Genomic DNA, 12,419 nt, shown 5'->3' with positions numbered 1-12,419 from the left:
GCAGAGCTGCATCTAATGGCACCAGCAACAAGATTTATCTCTGACTCCTGTTTTGCCCCGTGTTAACAGCATTAACGTGAATGATCCCACACTAGACCCTGTTTGTTAGTACTAACAAGGACAGTGCTGTGCTGCAGGTCACCTGCATGCTTGAGATTTTCAGGAATTGCAGGCAAACCTCTGTGTCCCCCCAGCTGCTTCGTGTGTCTGTGTCAGAGGTGCAGTAATAACTCAGTTATTTAAAGGCTCCAGTTCAAGCATGGCAGATGTATCACGCTGGGACCAGCTCCAAGCTGGCTGTATTGGAAGAACCATGACAGTTTATAGCAGAGAGACTTGAAAAGGCATTGCTTGCTCTGTGGTAAGAGGAAGATACCCAGCCTTCCCAGGATGGTATATTTTAAAAATCCAGCAGCAGAGAAATACTCCGAGAAGTGGGACTGTATTTTCATGAGGCTGTTTTTAGCTGGTGGGCAAGAGCATTGGTGATTGACTAGTACCAGGCAAGGGTCAGAGCCAGCCTCGGGTCTTGCTGTGACAGACTTTCTGGGTATCCTTGGGCAAATCCCTTAGCCTCATCTGCAGCCTGGAGGTCACAGAATTTCATTGCCTTGGAAGTGAAGTGCTCTCAAAAGTGAATTCCAGTAAGAATACAGTGAGCAGTTTAAATCCTTTGGTGATGGATTTATCTCAATAAAAGCTCTGAAAAGAGCAGCTGGTTTATTGCTGTGAGAACACTGGAGTGAGCAGTTCAGTCCAGAGAACTTTTGTTAAACTAAGGAAAAAAACCTGCAAAGTGATTAAGGTTGAATGAAATACAAAAGTGGAATTTGCTCCTCATTTACCTCCCCAGTGTGCCAAGGAAATCAGAAGTTTTATGCTAAAACCAACTTGTCTTTTATATTGATTTATCAGGGAAGTCTGAGGAAGGCTTGATGAAAATAGGATTTCTGAAAGAAGAGATTTGAAGGCTGAGTGCTACATATGGACAGATAAAGGGATTGAGGGGCAGAGGGCTGAGTGAAGGGAGTCCTGATGTTCAGGTGACCTGGCCTGCAGGAGGGCTGGGAATGTCTAGGGTGGAGAACGTCGTGTGTTAGAACAGCATGGACTCCAGAGGACTGTAATGGTATTTTAGGTTATGAGTAGATGTGTCCTGGAACTCTTTAAGTTTCCTGTTTTCAGCAGTTATTTTTAGGTACTTGAGGTTTTAGCTGCCTTCACAAGAGCGAGGCCCTGCTGATAGCAAAGATGTCCTTCAGGGGCAGGAGGAGACGGCGTGAGAGGGGAGGTCCTGGGGAGGGCTCAGCTCTGTTCCTTGGGAAGAGACTGAGCCCATCGGGGCTGCAGCCCGCCACCCCGTGCGCTTTGTGAGCCCCTCCCCAGCTCCCCAGAGGAGCTCCCCTTTGCTCTGGTGACTCTGTGCTGTGAGCAGCATTACAAGTCCTCGATGAGCCCCGGGCTTACCGTGCAGCTGTGGCGTTACGGTGGGAAATCATCTTCCTCTGTACGTAACCTCAGACTTGAGCCTTACTGAAGGTGGGCAGAAGGATGGGGGAGAGGAGAGACTGGGGTGCAGCTTGCTGGAAGCAGGGCTGGTGTTGGGTTTTGTGAACATGCCCCTGGGTGGGCAGGCAGGGCTGCTGCGCTGGAGACGCTTGCAGGAGCCTGGCTCACGCGCCTGCGGGTACGAAGTGTCCAAGGCAGCTTCTCGCCGTAGGCTGCGTGGACCTGCAGGCCTGTGGGTCCCGGCTGCCCCAGCCCAGGGCCGGCCCCGGCGGCAGGTGCCACCACGGACACCCCGAGAGCCGTGGGACGGAGAGCAGCCGCCCCTGGACTGTGCAAACTGTAGGCTTAAGCAGGCCAGGCCGTCGTGCGTTTTGCTGCAGTGAGGTGGTTTCACTCCCGCAGCCCCGGCGCGGGAGCGGGGAGGAGTGGGGGCATCTCTGTCAGCGCAGGGAGTGGACCTGGCTGCCTCCTGGCTGAGCTGCGCAGTGATGAGGTGGTGGCTGCCCCTCCTCTGTGCGTGGCTCACCACCTCGGAACGATCTCCTCAGGCAGATTGGAGACAATCTGATTGTCCCTGGAGGGGTCAAAACCATAGAAGCCAATGGGAAGATGGTGATCCCTGGAGGAATCGACGTCCACACTCGCCTGCAGATGCCGTACAAGGGGATGACAGCTGTGGATGATTTCTTCCAAGGAACGAAAGCGGCCCTGGCCGGCGGAACCACCATGATCAGTGAGTGCAGCAGGCGGGTCCTGTACATGGCAGTCCCCCGCACTCTTAGAACATCGCCCAGTTACTTCTTTTCCTCTTTGCTTTTCTCAGTCTTCTTTGTTTTGAATATCCATGAGTGTGCTCACCTTTCCTGTGATCTGTGTCAATGCAGTCTAGAGAGTGGGGATTGGGGTGAATCTTTGGGCTCCTTGGTAATAAGAAAGTGGGGGGACAGGAGATTTGCAGAGGACCCCTTGCCTGTGCAGACCCCGTGTTCTGCAGCCACTGCACCCTCAAGAAGGAACAATGGCATAACTTTTTTTCCCTGTTAAATAAAAATAGGGCAGCATGATGCTCAGATGACTCTGAGCAGAGGAACAGAGCAGTGCCCTGGCATCCCACACTGCTTGGAAATAAACAGTGCTAACGAAAAAGGAAAGGGAATTCTGAGGTCCTCCCCTGGAGAAGGCCACGGCTGTGCACTGGTTTGGGGTCCAGGTTTTACTGCTTGCAGTGGTCACAGCTGTGTGCACAGCAGGGTTTCTTGGGATGTGGGAGCAACTTTTGATCCTTCCAGTAAACGATGGGCTTTCTTGTCCTCCCCCCACCAGTTCTCCTTCCCCATGGGCCAAAAAAAAGTAAGATGTATGAAATGGGCTGTGGCAGAGCATGGGGATTATGTGGTGGGCAATAAAAAGTGCATTGGTATTGCAGTGTGGGAGGAGGCTATGTGCTAATGGGATGGAAGTGGGGTGAGGAGGGACAAGGCCCTTCAGCTGATTTCTCAGCAGAGGCCTGTAAAAGCCCCTGGTCCCGTGCCAAAGGCTGTTAAGCAAAGCCTCTGTGTGCTTCCCTGCCGATAAATGCACTTAGAGGAGCCCAGGCACGTGGCGGAGGTGATGGGCACCTCTTTGGAGCAGCCCCGAAGCTGCTGAGGAGCCAAGCCTGGGATGGCAGAGGTGCCCGGCAGTGTGGGGGATGTGTGGGGAGCCCTTGCCCACCCTGTGCCCCCCGGTGCCTCTGCAGTGGACCATGTGGTGCCGGAGCCCGAGTGCGGGCTGGTGGAGGCGCTGGAGCGGTGGCGGGAGTGGGCAGACGGGAAGGCCTGCTGCGACTACGCGCTGCACGTGGACATCCCACGCTGGAGCGACCGCGTGCGCCAGGAGCTGCACACCATGGTCCAGGAGAAAGGTTTGCTGCCCACCCTGGGCGAGCCACGCTCCCTGGCCACGGAGGGCGAGGGGTGACCACGCTGTCGTCCGTCCTCTCGCTGTCGGTCCCAAGGCGGCCCAGAGCAGGCAGCCTGACCCGGCAGGGAGAGCCCGGGCTCACCCCTCTCTCCTCTCTGCTCTGCCCCAGGAGTTAACTCCTTCATGGTGTACATGGCCTACAAGGATCTGTACCAGATGTCGAACACTGAGGTGAGATCCCCTTCGCCGCCCTGGCTGTGTCGGGCGCGGGGCGGCAGGGGGACGGCAGCCACGCTGGGCGCAGGGAGCCTGGGGTGGCCAGCAGCACCCCCGCGGGCCTTGGGCTCCTCTCCTCTGCCCCACTGCCTAGTAATAATTTTTTTCTTGTCTCTGTTTCAGCTGTATGAGATCTTCAGCTGCCTGGCGGAGCTGGGTGCCATAGCTCAAGTTCATGCTGAAAACGGTGATATAATTGCACAGGTAAGTGACTGCTCTTCTGGTGTGCAGGGGCTGAAAATCTATCCCGGGCGGATTCAGCGTGGGGCATTGGCAAAATGACTCCAGAGCTGCATGGACATCTTTTGCAAGGTGATCTCTGTGCTGCTCAGCAGCGCTATCAAATTTACTGAGGTTTTCTGCTGTGAACGTGTGGTGCATAAGCGAATCTGAAATAGTGGATTAGCAGTTATCTAAATGGAAGAGGCCGGGCCGTCCAGTACGGTGCATTCACTCCAATCGCAGCTCCTTTTCAGTGTGGAGAGACAGAGATGTTTGCCTTGCAAGTAATCAGCTAAGAGAGTTAAAGTGTGTTGAAAAGTGCCATGGCAAGAGAGGAATTTTCTCCCTGCTGTAAGCAGGCAGCTGGGTAATGGAGCTGGATTTGGAAGGGAATTATTATGAGGAATGTGGTTTGGTGTTCGAGTGGGTCGTCTGTATCGGCCTGCTGTGTTGTAATTGCTGGGTGAGCAAAGGTCCAAATGTTTGGATTTTCATTAAGACAGAAGACATTGCTCAGTTATGCTCTGCAACTACTTGTTTTTTCCTGTCTCATATTGTTGGGAGTTGAAGGAGTGTAAGCTAAGAGGTCATTCTTCAAACATCCTCTCAGATTACAAAATCAGTTTTTCTTTGGACTTTTTAGAGCTGCAGTGCACAATTGGATGGCTCTTTCACATGAAAATAAGGAGTGATCAGAGGAATTGTATTTGCTAGAGTTTACTTCAGAGGTGCTTGGTTTATCAAAGAGGTTTCAGTCAGTGTCCGTGCTCCCTCCGAGCCCTCCCGTTTCCCCATCCTCCCTCTCAAACCCCTTGAGGATGCAGCAGGGTCTCACCGTGCATGGTGGTCCCACAGGTCACAGGGTGGTGGCAGCCCCGAGGGAAGGGCTCGACACAGGAGGGTTCTGCTTTTCTGTGTGGGTGATGGTTTCAGAGTCTTGTAACATCCCTCTGTCCTTCCGCTGTCCTAGGAACAAAGCAGGATGTTGGAGATGGGAATAACCGGCCCCGAGGGCCACGTGCTGAGCAGACCTGAGGAGGTAAGGCACAAAGGATGGTACAGCCTTGCTGCACTGGAGAGCTTTCCCCACAGCTCACAGCAGGGCTTAGCGTACGTATTGGGGCCAAGCAAGCCTTGGGGAGAGGGGGGTGTGTGTGGGGTGTATTCATTTACACAGGCAATGCTGTCTTGTTCATCATCAGCTCAGGAAGGAGCGAGGTACAGGTTTGTGACAAGCGTTTTCCAATCTTGCTGGAGTCTCCTCGCAGAGACCAGGCTCCTGAGACTCAGAGATCAATCAGCCAACAGAAAGGTGGATGTGGCTGTAGCAGCATCTGGGGCTGCTTGGGGGTGTTTGTCTTGTATAGGTGACTCCATGGGTGTGAGAGGCCTGAGAAGAACCGAATGGTGAGTTTTAGTTCTCTGAAAATTCACTGTTCACATCTGAGTGCAGACAGATTCCAGCCTCTTCCTGCTCGATCTCTGCTTAGGGTCTAAAGTGTGTTTCAAAATCAGCCAGACAAAGCCATTGGTGGAGGGAGTGGGAGGGAAGGAGAGGGGGAATTCCCTGGATACAAATCATTGTCAGGACACTAATTAGATTATTTCTAATTTTAGCTCACATGGTATTTTTCTGTTTGGTCCATTAATCTGAGTTGAATCTAACTTGAGATGGGTTTTCTTGCAATAGCTCCCTGCTGAGAGGTGCTTTTAACTTTCCACAGCACGTGAAATAAGAAAACAATAGGGATTCAGTACGATAGCAAAGCTGAGCAGGGGAGCACAGGGACAGGTTTGTACTTCAGGGTCTGCTGGTAGTAAAATCGGTTGGCTTAAATTGGAAGTGTAAGAAGTTGGCTGTATGGTGGCTGGTAACAACACATACAGCCTCGTGTGGTACAGCACTTATTCCCTTTGAAGTGTGAGAGTGTAGAGAATTTTCCTGTGCAGGGAAGAGACTCAGTGTCAAATACAGTAGATGAGAGTCCCTCTGTGTGTAAACTACCATTTATTTTTATGGCTCTAGACCCATTGCCACTAGTTGGCAAGCTAACCCGTGGTTATAGGATGCTGTGGTTGTGCCAGGATTTGAGAACTGTCCTATTGTCATAAGACAGCACTTGTGGTTCTTCTTGTCCAAAGCCGGTAAAACATTGTTGAGTGTTTGATCTTGAAATGCCATTGAAGCATAAGGGAACTGAGAACGGTGCAAGAAGGCTCTAGATATCACCCGTCCAGCCAAATCCAGATCTCATTGCCTTTGACAATAACCAGGGTCCCTCTTCCAGGGCATGCTCTAGCTGGGAAGATGTCAGAGCACACATGACCCTCCTACCTGCCAGAAAGCTCTGGGAGAGTGGTCCCTGGCTGTGTGGTTCTGCTCTGTCCCAGAGGAACCTCTGTGCAGGTTAAAGGCAGGCTCTTCTGTCAGGTGATGGTGATTTGGTAGGGCAGGATGGTGCTGCTCCAGATTGTGACCTGCCATGAGGGCGTTCAGTGGTGGCTCTGCTCCTGCCCACGTGTTACACACCATCAACTCCTCAGGCCCATAAGTGGCTGAGAAAAACATTTTCTGGTGTAAGTTTCTGTTAAAGAATCTTCAAGCAGAAGAGAAAAACCTCTTCCACTGCAGGACACAGGCCTGCAGAAGCACGGGAGGTGCAGGGGTGCGTGTGTGCCTGGGTGCAGTGTTGTGCTGCTCCTGCTGCGGCAGCTCCTGTGCTCCCTGCGGCCCGGGCTCCCCCGGGACCTGCCGGCCCGTACATTGTCTTTTTAAGGCTTCTGTTCTGAACTTCCTCATGCCGAAGCTTGAAGCCAAACTGTAGAGCAAACACTTGGAGGACCTCTGGGGTTGAGCTCAGGCTGAGCACGGGCTGATGTCATAGTCCAAAGATATCCCTGGTGCTGGAAATGCGTCCTGGGCCGAGCGCGGGGCAGTGTGAGGTGGGGCGGTGTCGGAGCCGGGGTCAGAGCCTGGGACAGAGCCTGGGACAGCCATGGGCAGGGCGACCTTCGGTTAAACCAGGCGCAGCCTCAGGAGAGCCCGGAGCAGGGAGGGCTCTGGGGGACAGACCCTCGCCCTCAGCCCCGGGCTTCTCTGGCTGCCGGGAGAGCTGGAACCAGGCGCTGGAGAAACCAGCAGATGCAGCTCCGCGCTGGCCCCAGAGCACGCTCCAGGCAGCGCTCCCCCCAGGTGTTCCTGATTAACCTGGCCCCGGGGAGCCGGGGGTAAGAGCGAGGGCCCAGGGTGTCAGCGGCAGCTGGTGCTGTGCCGAGAGGAGCGGGGCTCCCCCTGCCCGCCCAGCGCTCTCTGCAGCCCGGCACCATCCTCTCTTCCAGCTGGAAGCAGAAGCTGTCTTCCGGGCCATCACCATCGCCAGCCAGACCAACTGTCCTCTCTACGTGACTAAAGTGATGAGCAAAAGCGCTGCTGACCTCATCTCACAAGCCAGAAAAAAGGGTGAGTGGCAGCTGCCCACAGCAGCAGCCCCATGGTCGCCGCTGGGTGAAGTAGCCCCCGTGTCCTCACGGTTGTTTTGCCTTTGGGCAGGGAAAACTAAACTTTTAGCTGAGCGTTAGTAAGACTCTGAGGATCTGCAGCCTCTCTAAAAAGAGTGGGGATGGAAATGTAAAAAAGTGCGTTTCTAGAGAAGATCTTGGTTGAGGTGGTGACTGTGGGACATAGCAAGTGTCTCCCAGAAGCACTTGCCCAGGCTGTAGAGCACGCTTTGGAGAGCAAAGCACAGTTTCTCAGTGCCCATCCTCATTCATCAGCATGACAAGTCCTGCTCTGCAAAAAGCCCTTGGTGCTGTCTGCCCTGGCCGGTCCCCGGAGCGTGGCCAGGGCAGGCCGGGCAGTGCCATCTCGAGGGCAGGAGGGCAGCTTGCCAGTGCCCTTCGTCCCTCTCTGGTGCCTTCTGGGGAACGCAGCTCCGCGGCCGGGCGTGCTGCGCCAGCAGGGTCTGTGCCCTGCGGCAGGAGGGCTCTGTGGCCGCGTGGGACAGCCCGATGCGGGTCCGGGTGTCCTCTGGGCACGGCGGGCTGTTGGTAGTGCTGTGGAGCCGAGAACACCTCCCGGCTCGACCCAAACAGCGTCCTCTGCCCCCTTTCCAGGCAACGTGGTGTTCGGTGAGCCCATCACGGCCAGTCTGGGGACCGACGGGACGCACTACTGGAGCAAGAACTGGGCCAAGGCTGCAGCTTTTGTGGTCTCTCCACCACTGAGTCCAGACCCAACAACTCCTGACTACATCAACTCCCTCCTGGCCAGGTGAGCGAGCTCTGCTGGGCGATGCTGCCAGCGGGAGGTGGATGCAGCCTCGGAGGGGGAAGGAAGAGGCGAGGGAGTACCCGGCAGCGCGGGCGTTAGTCCAACCGGCACCTCTTCACTGTCGGTGTTTAATGAGCCGGGTGAAGTGGCTCTGACCTGGAGCCGTGGTGGCTGACCCAGGAGAGCAGAGAGGGCAGTGGCAGCACAGTGTGCTTGATGTCAGTAGTGAGAAAAATACCAGGGCAGTTTAAAATGCCCTGAAGAAGACAAAGAAACAAGGACCAGCTAACACAGATGTGTCAGCGAAAGCAGTCACCAAGCTGGAGAGGCCGTTCCGCACGCGCGGGGTGGGACGTGGCTCCCTGGGTGCGATGGTGCAGAAGGTGGAAGGGCCGGTGGGGCCACTGGTCAAACACAAAGCAGTTGTTTTCTCACGCCGGTGCAGGTGAGCAGCGGCACAGAGGCAGGAGGCTCTAAGAGCAGCTCGTGCACGATTGACAGGGATGGTAGGTTGTGTTTTCATGCTGAAGGCAAGGGGGTGGGGAAGGGATTTATTGAAAATAGAGAGCAAACAATAAAAGCATTTCAGCAATTTGCTTTGACCTTTCACAGTTATGCTCCATCCTGTCACTGGCAAGGCACGCGTGGCCGCGGGGGACAGAGCTCGCTGCTGGCCTGTCCCCGCGCCGCGTGTCGCTCGCACGCCCCCCTCGCCCTCCGCTTGTACATCGAACTGTGCCTGTGGGGGCTGGTCTGTGTTAGCCAGGGGATGGCTGACACTGAGGGGCTGTAAATGGAAATGACCTTTGAGGTAATGCTGGAAACATTTTGGACTGGATGACCAAGGGATGGCTGGTCAGTGAGAGGTGTTGGGGCAGAGGGACGCCTTAGGATAAACCTGGGTTGTGCCAGGGTGGAGCTGCTGTGGTGGCATTAAGAGGTGCCAGTACATTTGGGGTCTGAATATGCAGCTCACCCTGGATTTTGCTGTGGTCAGGGAGCGAGAAATGCCTCTTCTCAGTCTGGATGTATGGAATAGGTGCAGGTCTTAGGGAACTGCCAGGGAGAGGTGAGCCCAGCTCCTGAACTGGCTTTCTAATCCTTCCCTTCCACTTCAGATTTACCCCAGACCTCAGAGCAGAGGCAAGAGCGCTTCTGAGTCCCTGCAGCTGACAGGCATCTGTCCTGGCACCTCTCCCATGCTGTTTTCTGGGAGGCTTCAGCAGGAGGGGAGGCTGTGAGACTCCAGCTGAGCTGGATGGATTTTCTTCCACCGGGATGATCTGGTGGAGATTAGGAATCACGTTGTGTCGTCAGCCTGGGCCTCTGGCTGTGCAGTCGGTCAGACATATGGCAGAAATTATCAGAGGAAGGGGGAGATTACCAGTGGATTAGGGCTGATTCGCAGCCCCGAGCAGAGCCGCTGTGTCTGCACCACCCGGGGCCCAGGCGCACGGGAGGGCACCGGAGCTGGCCTGTGTTCCTCTCCTGCCTTCACCCCGCAGCGATGACTTCCCAGCTGCTGCCTGTCGGCTGCTCCCCGAGGGCCCAGCAACAGCCACCCAGGAAGCCATGGGCAGCAACTCGCCCTGCCTGGCCTGTCGCTCACCAGCTCTGCCCGTCCTGCCCTTTGCCATCGCTGTCAGGAGCAGGGTGGCTCGGGGCAGAGGGCTCGGGGCAATGGTGGGGGGCAGCAGCTGCTGCAGGGTGCTGCAGTGGAGCTTCTCTGGGCCTCCTGGAGAGAGCAGCTTCTGGGGAGTCCTGGCCCTCCCCATCCCGCTGTCAGTGTGGCAGGGATGCTGCATCTCGCGCCAGCCTGTGCTCACAAGCACACCTTGGTCTGTGCTGCTGGCTGCTGTGAGTGTCCGTGGGGGCTCAGAGGAGCCTTCGGTGAGCTCAGCCCCCCCAAACCCCCTCCTGCAGCCACGTCCCCACTCCCAGAGACAGGGAGATTCCTGTGGGGCCGGGGGGGCTGCAGGGGCTGGCAGGACACAACCACGGCGCTGGCTCTGGGGACAGGGACCCAGCGCCAGGCCCCGAGGGAATGGCCTCAAGCTGCCCAGGGCAGGGTCAGGCTGGCTCTGAGGAAGGATTTCTGTGCAGAAGGGGCTGTTGGGCGTTGGAATGGGCTGCCCAGGGCAGGGGGGAGTGCCCGGGATCCCTGGGGGGGTTGAAGAGTCAGGCTGAGCCAGCGCTGAGGGATCTGGGGGAGTTGGGAAGGGTCGGGGGGAGGGTCGTGGTGGGGCTGGAGGAGCTGCAAGGGCTTTTCCAGTCAAGATGGTTCTGGGATTCTGTGACAGTCTTCAGGTGGAGAGGCCTTTTCCTCCCCGTGGAGCAGAAGTGCTGCCCTCCCAGGCAGACCTGACAAACTGCCAGAAATGTTTTTTCTGACTCACACTAGAATGTTTTTTAACCTGTCAGTTCAGGTGATGAACTCTGGTATGGAAGAACGTCTTTCGGCTTGACACAAAGGCCAGCCTGTTCCCTGGGACCGGAGCTGTTGACTCCTCTTGCGCACGGCCACTGTCCGTGCCCCGGGTGGGCAGCGCAGTGTGGCAGAGCTCTTGTCCCTGTGCCCCCGGGTGAGCACCACAGGGGCCGGTCTTCAGGCTGCGGGGCTGTAGAAATGAGGGCACAGAGTAAAACAGAACTGAGCCAGGGGCTGCCTGTGCCCAGAGGAGATCCGTGTGCCCCTGCTGTTGTCTGACTGTGAGACGACTGACGCTTTTGTTCTCCCCCTCAGTGGTGACCTGCAGGTTTCGGGAAGCGCCCACTGCACGTTCAGCACTGCACAGAAAGCGATTGGGAAGGACAACTTCACAGCCATCCCGGAAGGGACCAACGGCATAGAGGAGCGGATGTCTGTCATCTGGGACAAGGCCGTGGTAAGAGACACCAGGGCAGGGCGGAGCAGGCAGGGCTGACGGGCTCCCGGGTCCTTGCCCCTGCAGAGCTGGGCACCCGGCTGCCCGGCTGCTCTCTGGCTTTGGGAGTCAAAACAAGCCAGAGCAGGAGAGGCAGCTGCCGCGGGTTCAGGGTGAGCAGCAGGAGCTGTGACTGTGCCCCCAGTTCTGGGTCTGTCTGGCACCAGTAAGAGTGGCCGCAGCGACCTGGGCCCAGCCAGTGGCTTCTGTGGGAGTGAGTCTGGTGGTCCCTGGGGCTCTTACTCTCCCGTTCCCCAAAAGAGCACTTGGTTCTCTTTGTGTCTGAACAGGCCACAGGGAAGATGGATGAAAACCAGTTTGTGGCTGTGACAAGCACTAATGCTGCAAAAATCTTCAACCTGTACCCACGGAAGGGGAGAATAGCAGTGGGCTCGGACAGTGACCTGGTTATATGGGATCCCGATGCCGTGAAGATCGTCACAGCAAAAACCCATCAGTCTGTAAGGCTCCGCCCATCCGTGGGAGTGCTGGGGGCTCTGAGGAGGGGGGAGTGGGTGCAGGCATGGGGAGATGCCAGCTGTGGCTGTGGGGCGGGATGTCTGCGAGCCCTGGGCTCTGCACACAGGGCTTTTTCCACCCTTCTCCATTGCTTTTCTCCTGAGCCGGGCCCGTGCAGGTGTCAGGACTCGCATTTCTCCTTACCTGGGCTCCTCCAGGTACAAATGTTTTCTGGCTTTGCCAGTGTGCTCGGTCCCACCCTCCTCTGTTGTTGGAGTCCCTGCTCACAGAGAGCTCCGAAGCAGCAGGTTCTGGTTCGTGCTGGGAGCTCTGGTGTGATGGACGAGTGCACTGAGGGCGGCCTCTGGGGCTGTTGGAGTCCTCCTCTTGCTGCACTGGTGACGGCAGCAGCCAGGTGTGGGGCTGACAGTGCTCCTGCCCCTCCTGACTGTCGTCCCCTGGTTGCTGCAGGTGGCCGAGTACAACATCTTTGAAGGGATGGAGCTGCGTGGGGCCCCGCTGGTTGTCATATGCCAGGGGAAGATCATGCTGGAGGATGGCAACCTGCACGTGACCCAGGGGACGGGACGCTTCCTGCCCAGCAGCCCTTTCCCTGACTACGTCTACAAGCGCATCAAAGCCCGGAGGAAGGTGAGGAGGCAGGGGTGCTAGGAGACAGCGCTGGGGCACTGCGAGCCCAGATCGCCCTTTTCCCCCAACAACTGATTGTTTTTTCTCTGCTGCTCCCGCTGGACCTTGGGAACAGCACTGCAAACTGTGCTTGAACCCACAGTTGGGGCAGTCAGGGCTTGGGTGGAGCTTTGCCCTTAGGGGTGGTGCTGGGCCACCGCTGGAGG

The 12,419-nt window shown here is 56.5% G+C and overlaps 1 protein-coding gene across 2 annotated transcripts in view; it reads left to right on the top strand.

Moving 5' to 3' along the window:
- The window catches only part of DPYSL3 (dihydropyrimidinase like 3), a 33,856-nt gene that overhangs the window by 20,098 nt on the left and 1,339 nt on the right, over positions 1-12,419 (top strand). For both annotated transcript variants that reach the window (XM_074916444.1, XM_074916445.1), the window contains exons 3-12: positions 2,058-2,242; positions 3,248-3,412; positions 3,581-3,642; positions 3,811-3,891; positions 4,880-4,948; positions 7,249-7,369; positions 8,023-8,179; positions 10,923-11,064; positions 11,394-11,564; positions 12,034-12,213. In XM_074916444.1, coding sequence (XP_074772545.1) covers positions 2,058-2,242; positions 3,248-3,412; positions 3,581-3,642; positions 3,811-3,891; positions 4,880-4,948; positions 7,249-7,369; positions 8,023-8,179; positions 10,923-11,064; positions 11,394-11,564; positions 12,034-12,213 — 1,333 coding nt within the window. The remainder of the gene's footprint in view (positions 1-2,057; positions 2,243-3,247; positions 3,413-3,580; positions 3,643-3,810; positions 3,892-4,879; positions 4,949-7,248; positions 7,370-8,022; positions 8,180-10,922; positions 11,065-11,393; positions 11,565-12,033; positions 12,214-12,419) is intronic.

The sequence above is a fragment of the Athene noctua genome, chromosome 12 (genome assembly GCF_965140245.1).
Source record: "Athene noctua chromosome 12, bAthNoc1.hap1.1, whole genome shotgun sequence".
NCBI classification, from domain to species: domain Eukaryota; kingdom Metazoa; phylum Chordata; class Aves; order Strigiformes; family Strigidae; genus Athene; species Athene noctua.
The sequence above is the reverse complement of the archived record's forward strand: the minus strand, read 5'-3'. Positions and strand labels throughout refer to the sequence as shown.